Source organism: Gigantopelta aegis, chromosome 2 (genome assembly GCF_016097555.1).
Source record: "Gigantopelta aegis isolate Gae_Host chromosome 2, Gae_host_genome, whole genome shotgun sequence".
Lineage (NCBI taxonomy): Eukaryota > Metazoa > Mollusca > Gastropoda > Neomphalida > Peltospiridae > Gigantopelta > Gigantopelta aegis.
In genome coordinates this window covers 26,999,393-27,014,655 of record NC_054700.1, presented here as the reverse complement: position 1 = coordinate 27,014,655, position 15,263 = coordinate 26,999,393, and the positions used below count along the sequence as shown (strand labels likewise).

General features: G+C 36.5%; 1 protein-coding gene across 1 annotated transcript in view; it reads left to right on the top strand.

Annotated features, from left to right (window-relative positions):
* LOC121383293 (gamma-tubulin complex component 4-like) overlaps positions 1-14,575 on the top strand; it is a 60,906-nt gene extending 46,331 nt beyond the window's left edge. Inside the window, exons 12-16 of the mRNA XM_041513222.1 lie at positions 452-629; positions 1,122-1,256; positions 1,866-1,982; positions 8,207-8,346; positions 12,578-14,575. Of these exons, the coding sequence (XP_041369156.1) occupies positions 452-629; positions 1,122-1,256; positions 1,866-1,982; positions 8,207-8,346; positions 12,578-12,647 (640 nt within the window). The 3' untranslated portion in view covers positions 12,648-14,575. The remainder of the gene's footprint in view (positions 1-451; positions 630-1,121; positions 1,257-1,865; positions 1,983-8,206; positions 8,347-12,577) is intronic.
* Positions 14,576-15,263: the final 688 nt, after the last annotated feature.

The window sequence follows — 15,263 nt, the reverse complement described above, 5'->3', positions numbered from 1 at the left end:
GTGTATAATTTCATTTCAATATGCCAACAATTAAGAGAGATATCATCAAAAATATATGATGGGTCAAATTCTTGAAAATTTGTAAAAACAATGCAGCCTTATAAGGGTTAAGATGTTTTCTGTTACTTTCTGTTTTTTATATACACTACAATGTTTATGTGTTTTTATTATCCATCCCATCCTACAAGAATGTTTTTGTAAATAATTTCAGTTTTGTTTGACATAAGAAAATTAACAGTGTTTTGGAAATAACAACTATTTTTGTATCCATTTAGAAAATACACATGTAGATAACCAATAATTTCAGTTGTGTTTGACATAAGAAGAACTATTTTTGTGTCCATTTAGAAACTAGATAACCTGTAGTTAATTCTATAGGATGAAAAAAGGTGTTCCCTATGGGACAGACTATACATGTACATGTAGACAGTCTGTGTGTGTTTGTTTTCAGATACAGTCATATTTTCCGCTTCCTCCTGGCCGTGCGTCGCACTCAGATTCACCTTCAGCAGTGCTGGTCTCTGCAGATGCAGAATAAAACATCGAACGTGAAGCAGGAGGAGGCTGCCATTTGGCAACTGCGGACACACCTGGCGTTCTTCATCGACAATCTCCAGTACTATCTCCAGGTATGTCATGCGATGACCACAACTCTTGATTATAAAGTATTTCGCTCGCCTGATGCACGGTTAGTGTAGGATCAGTCCCCATCGGTAGGACCATTGGTCTGTTTCTAGTACACCACGACTATTATAAAAAAAGGCTGTGGTATGTGCTATCCTGTCTGATTGTGCATTATAAAAGATTCCTTTCTATTAATGGAAAAATGTAACGGGTTTCCTCTCTAAGACCATATCAGAATTACCAAATGTTTGACAGACAATAGCTGATGAATAATAAATCAGTGTGCTCTAGTTGTCATCATGTTTTTATGAGAATTAATATTTGAGTAAGGGATTTTTTTTTTCTTTCTGCGAATTTCATTTTCATTTTCATTTTAAATTGTTGTTTCATTGTATTGATGCACTTGATAAAGAAGTAAAGTGTTGTAAAGTAAAACGACAATTATTTTGATGTAGTGAATGATTCCATTGTAGCTTCAGTGTTCTTGATGTTTGCAGGTTGATGTCATAGAGTCTCAGTTTGGAATTCTGTTGGACAAGATTAATAGTACTCAGGATTTCGAAGTCATCAAGGTTTTACATGAACAGTTTTTAACAAGTCTCCTCTCCCAGTCATTTGTGCACATGAAGTCAGTAAGTCTGTTATATATTAACTGTGAGGTTGTTGATTGTTAACCAAGTCTGTATGCATACTTGGTTTAAACAATATTTATTTGTTGTCAAATATGTGGTATTGAGATTGGCAATGCCTACATGCTGCGGCCTCTTCCTGCATTTTTCAAAGACAATCCCCACAGGTGGGCCTATGTCTCGTATGATGTGCAAACCAAAAGATCGCTCTTGCGATTTTCGGAGGCCTGCCTTGCTACTTTAGCTCGATTGAACGCTCGCCTGAGGTGCTTGCGCCAATGACTAATTAATAAATGTGCCGTTGGTAGTGTCTTCAAACAAAAATGTAAGACTATATGTCAAAAATACCAAATGTTTGACATGTAATAACTAGTGATTAATAAAGTACTGTGCTCTAGTTGTGTCGTTTTTACAAATGCAAAATTTAATATTTTGTATAAAGCTAAGATGGTAATAAATTGATATTTGTAATTTGAATAATGACACGAAAGAAAAGGAGAGAGAGACCGATATTCTTACAATTATTAACAATGAATACATGTTTAGTTTGTTCGTGTATTATTGTTCCTGTGTTCCAGTGTGTTTGTTTTTACCATGTTTGTATAACTGCAGGTGTCCAGTTGTCTGTATGAGATATTTGCGCTGTGTACGTCGTTTTCCCAGCTTCTTGTGTCGGCTGATGTCACACTGTCCACTGGTCAACTCTCTCACATCCAGACCATCACCACAGTGAGTGCACATCACACAAATCAACATATCATAACAGCAAAGATTTTCACAGCAAAAATAATTAACAATCAAACTTTCATTTTACATTTTCGCAAATGTGCTCGAACGTAAAAATTTGTCTCCCACAGCAATTTTTAAAAGAATTGCAATGGGTGGAACAGCTCACCGACATCAATTTTGAAAAGAATTGCAATGGGTGGAACAGCTCACCGACAGCAATTTTGAAAAGAATTGCAATGGGTGGAACAGCTCACCGACAGCAATTTTGAAAAGAATTGCAATGGGTGGAACAGCTCACCGACAGCAATTTTGAAAAGAATTGCAATGGGTGGAACAGCTCACCGACAGCAATTTTTAAAAGAATTGCAATGGGTGGAACAGCTCACCGACAGCAATTTTTAAAAGAATTGCAATGGGTGGAACAGCTCAACCGACAGCAATTTTTAAAAGAATTGCAATGGGTGGAACAGCTCACCGACAGCAATTTTTAAAAGAATTGCAATGGGTGGAACAGCTCAAAAGACAGCAATTTTTAAAAGAATTGCAATGGGTGGAACAGCTCAACCGACAGCAATTTTGAGCCTGCTTATGGCAATTTTTTAAAAAGTGACATTTGCAGTAAATAAACATTATTGAAAGGCTATTTTGGTGTATGTAGACCTATTTCAAATGTACAACTGTTAAATATTGACAGATAACGTACATCAGGTGTATACATTTTGCCATTGCTGAGGAGCTAAGCTTTACCGACGACATAAAAGTGTTGTTGGTTATGCTTTCTACCTACAACAATTTATATCTCAAGGACGGCAATTGCTGTCGGTGCCGTCCTTATGTTTGAGCCCTGCAATAATAAACTAAAAATCACAAGAGGCCAGTGGTCAGATCAGACAAGATGCATACCAAACGCAATAATTTAATGGTATCCACATGTTTCCAAAGAATATAATGCACAATACGTTTGTCTGGCCCATTTTGCTGACCTTGCAGGAGGCCGAGAACTTGGAACTAATTTTGACTGGTACCATCATTTTCCGTCACATCACATTCATCTAATATCAGGCAGACATGTTTACTTATTTGATTTATCCATATGGAAAATGCGAAAAAATATGTTCTATGAATTAAGTATGGAAACTATGGAAACAACTTTTGGGGTCTCTTTATTTCCTTTCTTTTTTTAACAAACTGTCTTCTGTTCCGGCAAAAAATGTAAAACAAGAACCAGTTGTCCGAAATAATACAAAGTTTGCCGGAACTAATAATGTATAAACTGGTCCTCTCTTTCCTTTTAGACACCCCATTTGCAGATGGTGCAACATAAAATAAAAACCAGTTGTTTAACGGGGTTATGGAGTCTGTAAAGCGGGAACTTGATGAAAGTGACTGTTTTTCTTTAGCATCGGCTAAAAACCAAAAAACTCTCATCACAAAAATATAGATATGCCTATAGCAAACTTTTGCTTCGCTTTATCAGCCTTGTGCACTTGTTGGGGAAAAGTGGGGAAAAGTGTTGACCAAGTTCAGTACAAAGTGAAATACAATCAGAAAACAGATCAGGAACTAGTCACTGTTGAAGCTACCATGGAATTCATAGCAAAAAAGGAAAGTAACCATGTAAGGGACAGTAGAATTGCTGAATTCTACAGCAGTGTGAGGATGTATTTGCTTGTGATTATTTGACACAGAAACTTCCACTCAGTCTGGGGTGGGACATAACCCACTGGTAAAGCGTTCGCTTGATGCACAGTCAGTCCAGGATCGATCCCCATCGGTGGACCCATTGGGCTATTTCTCGTTCCAGACACTGCTCCACAACTGGTATAACAAAGGCCGAGGTATGTACTGTCCTGTCTGTGGGATGGTGCATATAAAAGATCCCTTGCTGCTAATTGAAAAGAGTAGCCCATGAAGTGGTGACAGCAGGTTTCCACTCTCAATATCTGTGTGGTCCTTAACCATATGTCTGACGCCATATAACCGTAAATAAAATGTGTTTATTGCGTCGTTAAATAAAACATTTCCTTCTTTTTTTCTTCCACTCAATGCACCATTACTGTGCAATGCTGAGATAGCCGATGTCTATCTGCAAGTGTCTTCGAAAGCTTCATCTCAAGCTTTCGGATACTTTTTGGATGGATTTCCTTGCTTACTATGTGTTTGCATTTCAAAAGATGTGGTCACATAAGAGTTTGTGTCATATCAGTGTCAGGATGTGAGCCATTTGATCAAGGTCAGAATAGATCAAACGTGCATTGAAATAGGGAAACTGCAAGATGAGGGTGGAAATTCTATGTACAAAAAGCTGGAATGTGTGGAATTTTATGCATTCTACATAGTACTGCTCATTGTGAGCAGGGGTTTTTTCCGCTGTCCAAAAAAACCCAGGACAGAGCAGAGGACCTCACTTGGTGTTAAAATCAAGATCAGGAAAGGCATGCCACACATTCAGACAAAACAGCAATAAACCTTGGATCAGCTAAAAGGAGCTTACTACAAACATTTACATTCAAATAAAAATACGTACACCCCTCCCCCCCTAAAAAGAAAAACCCCTAAAAAACCCTTAAAAAACCCCAACAAAAGCTCAACAACATTTTGACATGCGGTAAGACAATGTTAATCACACACTGTAACATTTGTACAACTACTGTGTTCACTTGTTCTGTTTATGACTTTCGCCTTGAATCCTTTAATACACCTATTACAACTACTGACAAGAAACCCAAACTACTGGTACAAAGCAACTGATATAAACAGGTCTGTGTTAGGTGCATAAAAACCCAATCTAATGACAGACGGCTTCTGATTTATAGGCACGTACACCCGACATTCATTATTCAGTGGAATCACAGAAATATATGTGCCTGTCTCAACGTAATACAGTGCTCTGTAGATTCTTTTCAGCGTGATATAATATGGTTTGTATCTATAAGCATCATTCACAGCTAAATTCAGAAATAAGTTAGTGCATAATTGAATTACATGATTTGTATATCAAACACTATAGATATGTTTTCTTCCATTTGAACTAGTGGTTCATGACTTGTACATGTATGTTGGCCATCATAGATATGTTTTTTCCCAATTTAACCAGCGTACCATGATTTGTGAGTTGTTTGTTATTCATTCAGCAGGAAAGACGTGGCTGTTGAACAGAGTAGACTAATGTCAGCAGCCAGTTTCCTCTCTAATTCTGTAGACAGTGTGTTGTAATTACCCTATGTTCATAAAATTTAAATTTCACTTCTTGTGTATTAATGTGCATTCATGTAGTACAAGTATAAGGTAGAAAAGGCAACAATTTCTTGGTGACTCAGTCTTTTAGAGATATTTGCTTTAGTTGATTTCAGAATTTTTGTCAGTTCTTGTTGAAATGTTTCTCTAGTTTCTGGCAGAATATTTTAAAATTATGGGATTACTTAAGATATTCATGTCTCAACAACTAGGGCTGTCATGTTTACACATTTAAATGATATTGTTTCATTTAGGCCATCTAAACGTTTATTAAATTTGTAAATGTTTAAACGAATATATCCCATTTTATATATGACTGGTCATTAATATTTTTTCTCATAAACAATATATAGTTGTTTTATAAAGAAAGTTTCCAGTACTTTTAGTTTTAACATAATTCCAATGTATATTTTTTACATTTCTATTATATTTTTAAAGGTAGCCTTTCTTTTTCCTTTACAAGTATTGCTGTTTTTTTAACTAGATGATTGTTACAGTTCATATAAATCAACATATTTTATCCTGTCCCTATGTATATTGGCATATGTCAACAGACTAAAGTAAGTTAATAAACTGGCATTAATTAGTCACATGATGTAGGCTCTGCATATCAATAGAGTTAATTTACTTAATCGTATAATATAGTTGAGCTAAACAAATAATAAAATATTATTTTCCCTCAGTTTTAAATGCATAATAGGATAAAGCTAGGTCACAACCAACTGAGAATGTAGAATATCAGTTTTAAATGCATAATAGGATAAAGCTAGGTCACAACCAACTGAGAATGTAGAATATCAGTTTTATCCTCTTCTGGCTGAAAGGAAATTCTCCATTCTTGACTCAACAGGAATAAACTGATATACTATGTCATTAACTATTTTCAAGTATTTTTTTAGTATTTATGTCGTATGTGAAGTATGTTTTAATTGGCGATAAAATCAGCCTAGTCCAAAAATGAAAAATATACAAAATAAAAAGGAAGATAGAACAGAAAAGCAAGGAAGAAAGCTAGTTGAACAAAGATTTCAAGTGTAAAGTTAATATGCTTTATCATTCAACTCGACACGATTTCTGTAAAGTTAGTATGATATATAATACATATTTAAGTAACAATTATCATATTATTCCTAGTGATTTTGTTATGGTTTTTTGTCAACAAGTGTTTTATCTATAATGACCACATGCAGTTACTAGATAGATAAATAGTTGGTCATTTAAATGGCATCGTTTTGTTTAGTAGGTTCCGTTAAACATTTACAAAATTTTGTAAATATGACAGCCCTATCGACAACAGCGAGTCTGTGACTCAGTCTTTAGAGATTTTTGTCACAATTGTTGGGAAACTTTAATCCAAAATCCCTGTTTTGTGCTGTTAGTAAAATGGAAACAGAACTAACAAAATGAAAAAAAGAAGAAGTTTGTTTTGTTTAACAAGACCAGTAGAGAACATTGAGTTATCCTATAAGTTAACCATGATATTCATGTCATAAACACATGTGATAATCTTAGTGTATTAACCCGGTTAATAATGGTATGCGTGCATTCAAAGTAATTTGTGCTAATCGTGATGACGTCATATTATCAATGGAGGTGACTTTAGTATTGTCATTTACTAAAACAATGACTTAAAATGTTATTTTAGAAGTGTTATAGGATAAATACAATTCGCTACTCATGTTTTTTAATATTTAAAATATCAACCTCGTCTAGTTAACCGATTAACATAGACTCAGTTGATATTTTCTATATTAAAAAATGCTCGTGATGAATTGTCTATTTATTAATCATGGGCTACTGCATGTCAAACAGTTGGTAATTTTAACACGTACATGTAGTCTTAGAAAAGAAACCCGCTACATTTTTCCGTTAGTAGCAAGGGATCTTTTATATGCACCATCTCACAGACAGGATAGCACATACCACAGCCTTCAAATCGATATACTAGTCATGGTGCACAGGCTGGAATGAGAAATGGGCCCACCGATGGGGATCGATCCCAGACCGACGGTGCATCAAGAGGGTGCTTTACCTCTGGGCTACATCCCACTCCTAACAAAGTAAGCCAGATGTGCAAGTATTCGTGTGCTAGGTTCCGTTTCACTTGTTTGTTTTTTTTGTTTTTTTTTTTTTTTTAGTTTTTTATAAATACTGTTACTGTTGGTATTATATAGACAGGGATTGCTTTGCAAAAATTTGAAGGAAAAAGGTTTGTTTGATAATGTTTACCAGAATAAAAGTTTCATTAAAAATTTAAAATGTGACATAAAGAAACAGTAACAAACATGATACTTTGGAGAAAAATTCTTTGACAAATTTCTTCAAGTTTAGTTTGTGTGTATGTTATAAAAAAAAAATCATTTCTTCATGTTAGTAAAATAAGTTAAAAGCAGGGCTTCTAGAAATTTTATAAAAATGCACTAGTAATGGGATCAGTGATTAAAAATATATACTAGCTATAATTAAAAATTCACTAGCCCTACTTTAAATAAATACAAGTTTACTAATAGGAATAATTGGATAGGATATAGAGCTTACAAACCCTTAGATTAGAGGGGTGGGGGCAGGGTATTCATATTTAGAAAATACACCTAAATGCAGCTTTTTTTTGTTTTCTACTAGCCGTCAGACATGACGAGAGTCAGGTCAGGTTTTTACGTGCGTATATGCCACGAAAGCTTCACCAACGCCTGTCACGGGCTTAATCTCTGAATTTCGCCAGTGACTAAGTCCGGGCCAGGAGGGGGGTAAGTTTGAGGTGGGTGGAATTTGCAATAAAAATTTAGAAGTAGGTACTGAGACCTAAGCCAAAAGTAGCTGACATAACCTGCTCATGTCTGGAACCAAAAAAATTAAACCCCAAAATAAATTAGAGTGCTCGACCGAAAAGGTTTTAAGGTGATTTGAGCAATTTTGACGGGCAATCAAATTAAAGTGTGTTGGACTGTTTACAAAAAAAATAACCATAAAATTTTGTTTTGTTGTAGAGTTTCCAGCGTCAGTCGAACCTGCTGTTTCGAATTCTGTCAAGTGTCAACAGTCACAGCTCGAGTCCACACCTCGCACAGCTCTTGCTGAGACTGGACTTCAACAAATACTTCACAATCTCTGGGGGACAGCTTGGAAGGTTAGAATTGTGTCTCTATAGTTATTGAACCCATTGGGCTATTTCTCGTTCCAGCCAGTGCACAACGACTGGCATATCAAAGGCCGTGATATGTACTACCCTGTCTGTGGGAAGGTGCATATAAAAGATCCCCCTTGAATTGGCGACAGCAGGTTTCCTCTCTCAATACCTGTGTGGTCCTTAACCATATGTCCGACTCCATATAACCGTAAATAAAATGTGTTGAGTGCGTCGTTAAATAACACATTTCCTTCCTTATAGTTATTGAGGAGTGGGATTTATCTCAGTTGGTTGAATGCTCGCTTGAGGTGCTTGCGTCGCAGGATCCAACCACATCGGTGGATCTATTCAACTGATTGGGGTTTTTTCTCATTCCAACCAGTGCACCATAACTGGTCAAAGGCTGTTGTATGTGCTTTCCTGTCTGTGGGAAAATGCATATAAAAGATCCCTTGTTGCATTAGGAAACATGTAGCAGGTTTTCTCTTATGACTCCATGTCAGCAGTACCAAATGTTTGACATCCAATTGCCGATGATTAATTAATCAACGTGCTCTAGTAGTGTCGTTAAACAAAAACAAACAAAAAACTTTTATAGTTATTGTGTTGTTAATTAAAAATCTCGGTAGGGTGGGATGTAGGACAGTGATGAGTCATAGGAACAAAAGATAGTCCAATGGGTCCACTGCAAACACTCTACCATTGGGCTACATCACACACCTAGTACATGAAAGGCTGTGGTATGTACATAAAAGATCCCTTGCTGCTTTATCAATCATTCCCACTCCAGGGCCCATATTTTCGAAGCTATCGTAGCGCTTCGAAATCATAAAACCATTATAGGCTATGACTTCACTATGTCATGTGCTGTAGTGACATCATAGCCTATGAAGGTTTTAGGATTTCATAGCGCTAAGATAGCTTTGAAAATATGGGCCCTGTTCTCAGCCGAAGAAGATGTCCACAACACCTGCATTTGCTGCTAAATTAATCCAAAATGCTATAGCAGAGTAGACGATGAAAAATGTCCTCGCTGATGAAGTGGCTCAGACGGTAGCTAAGGGAATGGAGAAAAGTTCACGTCTGAAACTTATTTATAAACATTGTTCTACAGCTGTTGACGAAAATTAAACAGTTCCCCTAACAGTGTATATGTTTAACAAGTTCCCTTCATTCACATTCATGTAATATAAAGTAAACACAAATCGGGCAGTTTCTTCCAGTGTAAGACACCCAGCTAAGACAGTCTAATTAAAATTAGCTCCACTATTCAGGGCTCACCCTGGATCAAAAATACCTGTAGCCAAAATATTAGCCAAATGGAATTTTTATTAGCCATATTGAAAATGCTTTAGCCAAATTTGTTTTACGCAGTACTGTATTGAGTATTTATATATGAATATGAAAATGTATCTTTTTCAGCTAATTGTGTACAAACTGGAATAAATAGGAATAACAAAACCTCAATGGGGGTACAAAAACTGCAGTTAGGCATTCATTGATGCGAATAACTATTGTTTTTCTACAAATTTACATCAAGATTTACTTTTGCGTAATCGTATTGTTTAATGTCCGCAACGATGTCTCTTGACACGCGGATGTCGGCTGACTCTGAAGCGTGACGTATATATTCCACCGAGAGCTGTCCTCAGTTCAGCCAACAAACGTTCTTCCTAACGTTCGCGAACTATTTGATTTGTGTTCGTCGTGTCCATTTGGTTTAAAGTGAAGCGCACAAACCAGTCTAGCGAACGTCTTGTTTTCGCTCGGTCTGGCTGAACTCGGCCCTTGAGATGGCCTACATGTCTTTTGGCCCTGAACTGGCATGTGTATTCAAATTGACAAGCATTGTTGGTCTGTTTTTATTACTTTGGTTCAAAGATTTTACAAAGTAAAAATAACAAGCTACAGATCTTCCAGACATTGTTGTCATACATGCTGAATGCATGCCGTTAAAATTAATAACCGTGATTATTAAAATAAGCAAACATCATAAGGCCTACGCTGTATTCTGCATGACACCATTTCTCGTTACCGGTCGCGAGATCGCTATTACGCTAATTGAATATTTGGTAGTATTATTGTGTTTGAGGTATCGGATAGATTATGTAACTGTTTGTTCACATCAGAAGACAGAAAATGGCTTAGCCAAAATTTTAGCCACATTTTTTTTTTTTAATTAGCCAATGGCTAATTTGGCTACCGACAGTGCGAGCCTTGCTATTACATGTGGATCTAACAGCAGCCCATTGGAGCTCATGTCCAGTTCACCTTTCATTCCACCAATCAAAACCTTACTTGTAAAATCATACCAGTAATTTGAAAAGAATTTGAAAACATACAGGATTATGCCGAGGGTATACGAAATGATTCGGGTGAATTACGAAGTATGCCGGAAACTAATTTCAATATAAAATTTTATATAAAATTTGTTTCAAGACGGAAAAAAACCCATGATGGTATAGCCACAAAATCTGTTTATACTAGTATACAATCCAGTATTTATTACTGCACTTTTCCCCCTGTTCTTTCAATGTTGAAATAGACCAACAAGTTCGCATATTGCATAAGTAGTCTCGCCTGATATTTTTAGAATTTGTATGCTCCCGAATAACGCTATAAAAGGCGAAGTGTAATTGGTCGATATTTAAATTGTTATTTATAGATGAAATGTCACCTGGACATGGGAGTCCACGCAATGCTGTTAGATCTACTGGTTAAGACCAGTAGAGCTAATTTTAATCAGATTGACAGCTAAGATTAGTGGAAATGGTGTCGCTTACCAAAATTACATCATTTACCAAATAACGTCATTTGACAATCACTTGATTCAAATAATAGTGAAAGAACGATTGCCTTCTTACACAACATAAGTATCAATTAGGAGATAACCATATGGAGTTTTTAGATTTGCGGGTGTTATTGTCTATTTGATTCCGCAAATGTCATTTTTGACCGAAGGCGTTAGCGTAAGGTTAAAAATTGAACATTTGTGGGCATTGAATAGACAATAACACCTGCAAATTCTAAAAACTTCATGTGGTTATGTCCATTGTAAACTGAATTGTTTTTTTACAGAAATAACTCTATATTTGGTATTTTTGGAAAAAAATATGAGGCTACAGTCTAACTGTAGACTCATGAACAGTCAACTTGGCCTGTTCCAATTGAAATATGTCACTTTCTAATGACGTCATTAACTTTCCAGGTGTTATTTTCATTTGATCCCAGAAAAAGAATGTAATTAACCAATCACAATACTGAACACACTCGCCATCAGTTTATAATTAAGTTTAATACTACAGGCATACTTAAACAAACTGAGACATGTGTTGTTAAAATATGCATATAAATTTATAATTATCAGATTTTATCTCAATTAAAGGGACAGACCCCAGTTTCAACCCGTGAAAATTAACACTAAGTTTAGTTAATCTACAAACCTGTAACACATTTGGATTAAATTACAACTGAGTGAACATGAGTGTGATTTTGAAATGGTGAAATACCCTCTAAAAATGGACTAAAACTCGACTCCATAACTATTACTTCTTAAATGCACGTGCATTTTTAAAAATATGAGAAATGCATTTTGTGATATTAAAAACACCAGGATGACCCAAAACACATCGAATGTATGGAAATTGATAATCTAAACAATAAAATCTTAGTAAAGTATGATTTAAGTTATCAAAAATGGCTTTAATAGTAAAAAATATTCCTTAGTGTTTAAAAACTAGGGTATATCCCTTTAATTTTTGGTTCATTGAAGTATGTACCGAAAAAACAATGTGCACACTTTTGTATAATGGCTAAGCAGAGTCATAAAGTGTTCATATCAGTTTTGTGGTTCATATTTGCATGAACCGAAAAATAATTGTGGTTAATTCTTAAATCATGTTCTATTATGTTCTATCATGTTTGACTTTCAGAATGATTGACCTATTTTTGACAGTTATGGCCCTTGAACTTAGGAGATACAAAAATTTAGGGTTTTTTTTACTTACTTTTTTTTTACAATGCCTCTAGATATTAAGCTGAAAGTTTGTGTTTACTTTATCATGTTCTGTTTCAAATTAAGTTTGACTTCCATGGTATTTTATCCATTTTTTACAGAGTTATGGCTCTTGAACTTTGGAGATGAAAAAAAAAAGTGCACCTGGTAGGGGACATGTATTGCTTTAGTAGTACTGTCTGAATGCTTGTTACTGATAACTTGTTTACTTTTCAGTGTTTACAACAGTCTGTCATCAGTTGCCAGTGATCAGTCCATTTCCAGTGGGTCATCGTTTCGTCCTTAAAATAAAGACGTTTCCTCAACACTTTCCTAGGATCCACTGTGCTGTTAACGTTTCCTAGGATCCACTGTGCTGATAACGTTTCCTAGGATCCACTGCTGATAACATTTCCAAGGATCCACTGCTGATAACATTTCCAAGGATCCACTGTGCTGATAACATTTCCAAGGATCCACTGTGCTGATAACATTTCCTAGGATCCACTGTGCTGATAACATTTCCTAAGATCCACTGTGCTGATAACATTTCCTAGGATTTACTGTGTTGATATCATTTCCTAGGATCCACTGATAATGTTTCCTAGGATCCACTGCGGATAACATTTCCTATTATCCACTATGCTGATAACATTTCCTAGGATCCACTGTGCTAACATTTCCTAGGATCCACTGTGTTGTTAATGTTTCCTAGGATCAGGGCTAGCTCTGTCACTCAACAATTGCAAATTTTAAACACAACTGGCGAATTTTATTTCAATGTGGCGAAAAGATTTCATGCTGTGGTTGATATTTTGTTGACAATAATGGTGAATTTCTGCAATTTTTGGAGTTCATTAAATAATTTGGCAAAATTTTCTATACACCCAGAAACTAGCCCTGCCTAGGATCCACTGTTCTGATAACATTTCCTAGGATCCACTGTTCTGATAACATTTCCTAGGATCCACTGTTCTGATAACATTTCCTAGGATCCACTGTTCTGATAACATTTCCTAGGATCCACTGTTCTGATAACTGTCGCCTACAAAGAGCTGTATAAAAATTAAATATCAAAAACACTTACTACAGCTTGACACTTTTGTTTGAATTATTTTTGTATTTTTTCATAGTGTTCATAAAATGTGAAATATTCCATTAAGTATCTGGGTGGGGTTTTTTGTCTGTTATATATATATATAAAAATTTTTTATCCCACTGCTCCTTTTCTTTTACTCCTTTTAATTCCATCTCATTTCTTCCCAATATGGCAATTCAACTTCACAGTCCACCTCCACATCCCACTCCTTGTCTCTCCATCTGCAACAGGTGTTCGTCTCCTGTATCATGTCATTCCCCATCAGCTTTTAGCTGTGGGCTTAGTCTGACCACTTCATAGAGTGTTCAGTAGTTACTTCTGGCATTGTTTAGAGGCACTTGTAATCACCTACTATACTCTCCTACTACCAGCAGTCATTACTCAGTGCCATGGGTCAGACTAGCTTTATTAGCGGCAAAGGACGAAGATGCCAGGTGGGTGCAGGGAAGTACACAGAGAGGAAACTGTATTTGCAGCTGTGACCTTGATTTTGACCAAATAACTGCATGCCCTCTACCTCGAATTGTCATAATCGGACCCAGCACCCAACCCCCCCCCCCCCCCCCCCCAAAAAAAACCCAAAACAACAACAACAAACAAAACAAACAAAACAAAAAACAAACATTAAAATATGCCAATTAGTTACTGAGATTCCCCGCTTGGTCTGCCTGGTGGTGGCCATTTTGAAAAAGGCCTGAAAAGGGGGTTGCAGGACTAAAAAAATTCGGACCCTAAACTTTTCTTTTATTCTGATCTGAAATGGTACAAAACCTGCAAAAATAAAGTGTTAACAAAAATCCTACGGAATAGTTTTCGTATATATCAGCCTGTACCACTAGGAAGGACTTGACCAGCACCTCCACCCCCACACCCTGCCCGTCTCGTACGCTTATGGCGTAATGTAACACTAATGACCTGAGACGTGATAAATACATCTATCGAAATGACCCACAAGCAAAGCGGTTGTAAAGAAATTGAAAACATTTAATGAATAAATATTAATTCATGTGGGTACATTGCAGTGTTAGGAAGCCAGTTGAATTCGACATTTTGATTATCGTTACATGTACATGACTATTTTGTCATCGTATAAGTTGCCCATATTGTTTATAAAATAAATTATTACGTCTTTAAAAGTGTGGTTGTTTTGACTTACTGAAAATATCTGTTGCTTGATCTGTCTTGTCAGCAGATTGATCGTCTGTTTAAAGTGCCTGGCTCATAGGATCAAACCCCTCAGCGGATACATTATCCGACTGGTTTTTCCTTCCAACTGACCGGCCTCGGTGGTGTCGTGGTTAGGCATCGGCCTTCAGGCTGGTAGGTACTGGCATGGGATTTTTAATCCAGATACCGACTCCAAACCCTGAGTGAGTGCTCCACAAGGCTCAGTGGGTAGGTGCAAACCACTTGTACCGACCAGTGATCCATAACTGGTTCAACAAAGGCCATGGTTTGTGCTATCCTGCCTGTGGGAAGTGCAAATAAAAGATCCCTTGCTGCTAATCGGAGAGTAGCCCATGTAGTGGCGACAGTGGGTTTCCTCTCAAAATCTGTGTGGTCCTTGACCATATGTCTGACGCCATATAACCGTAAACAAAATGTGTTGAGTGCGTCGTTAAATAAAACATTTCTTTCTTTAAAAGTGTGGTTGTTTTGACTTAATGAAAATATCTGTTGCTTGATCTGTCTTGTCAGCAGATTGATCGTCTGTTTAAAGTGCCTGACTCATAGGATCAAACCCCTCAACTGTTGCCCCGCCACTCCTATATCAAATGCCATGCCCCCGCCACTCCTATATCAAATGCCATGCCCCCGCCACTC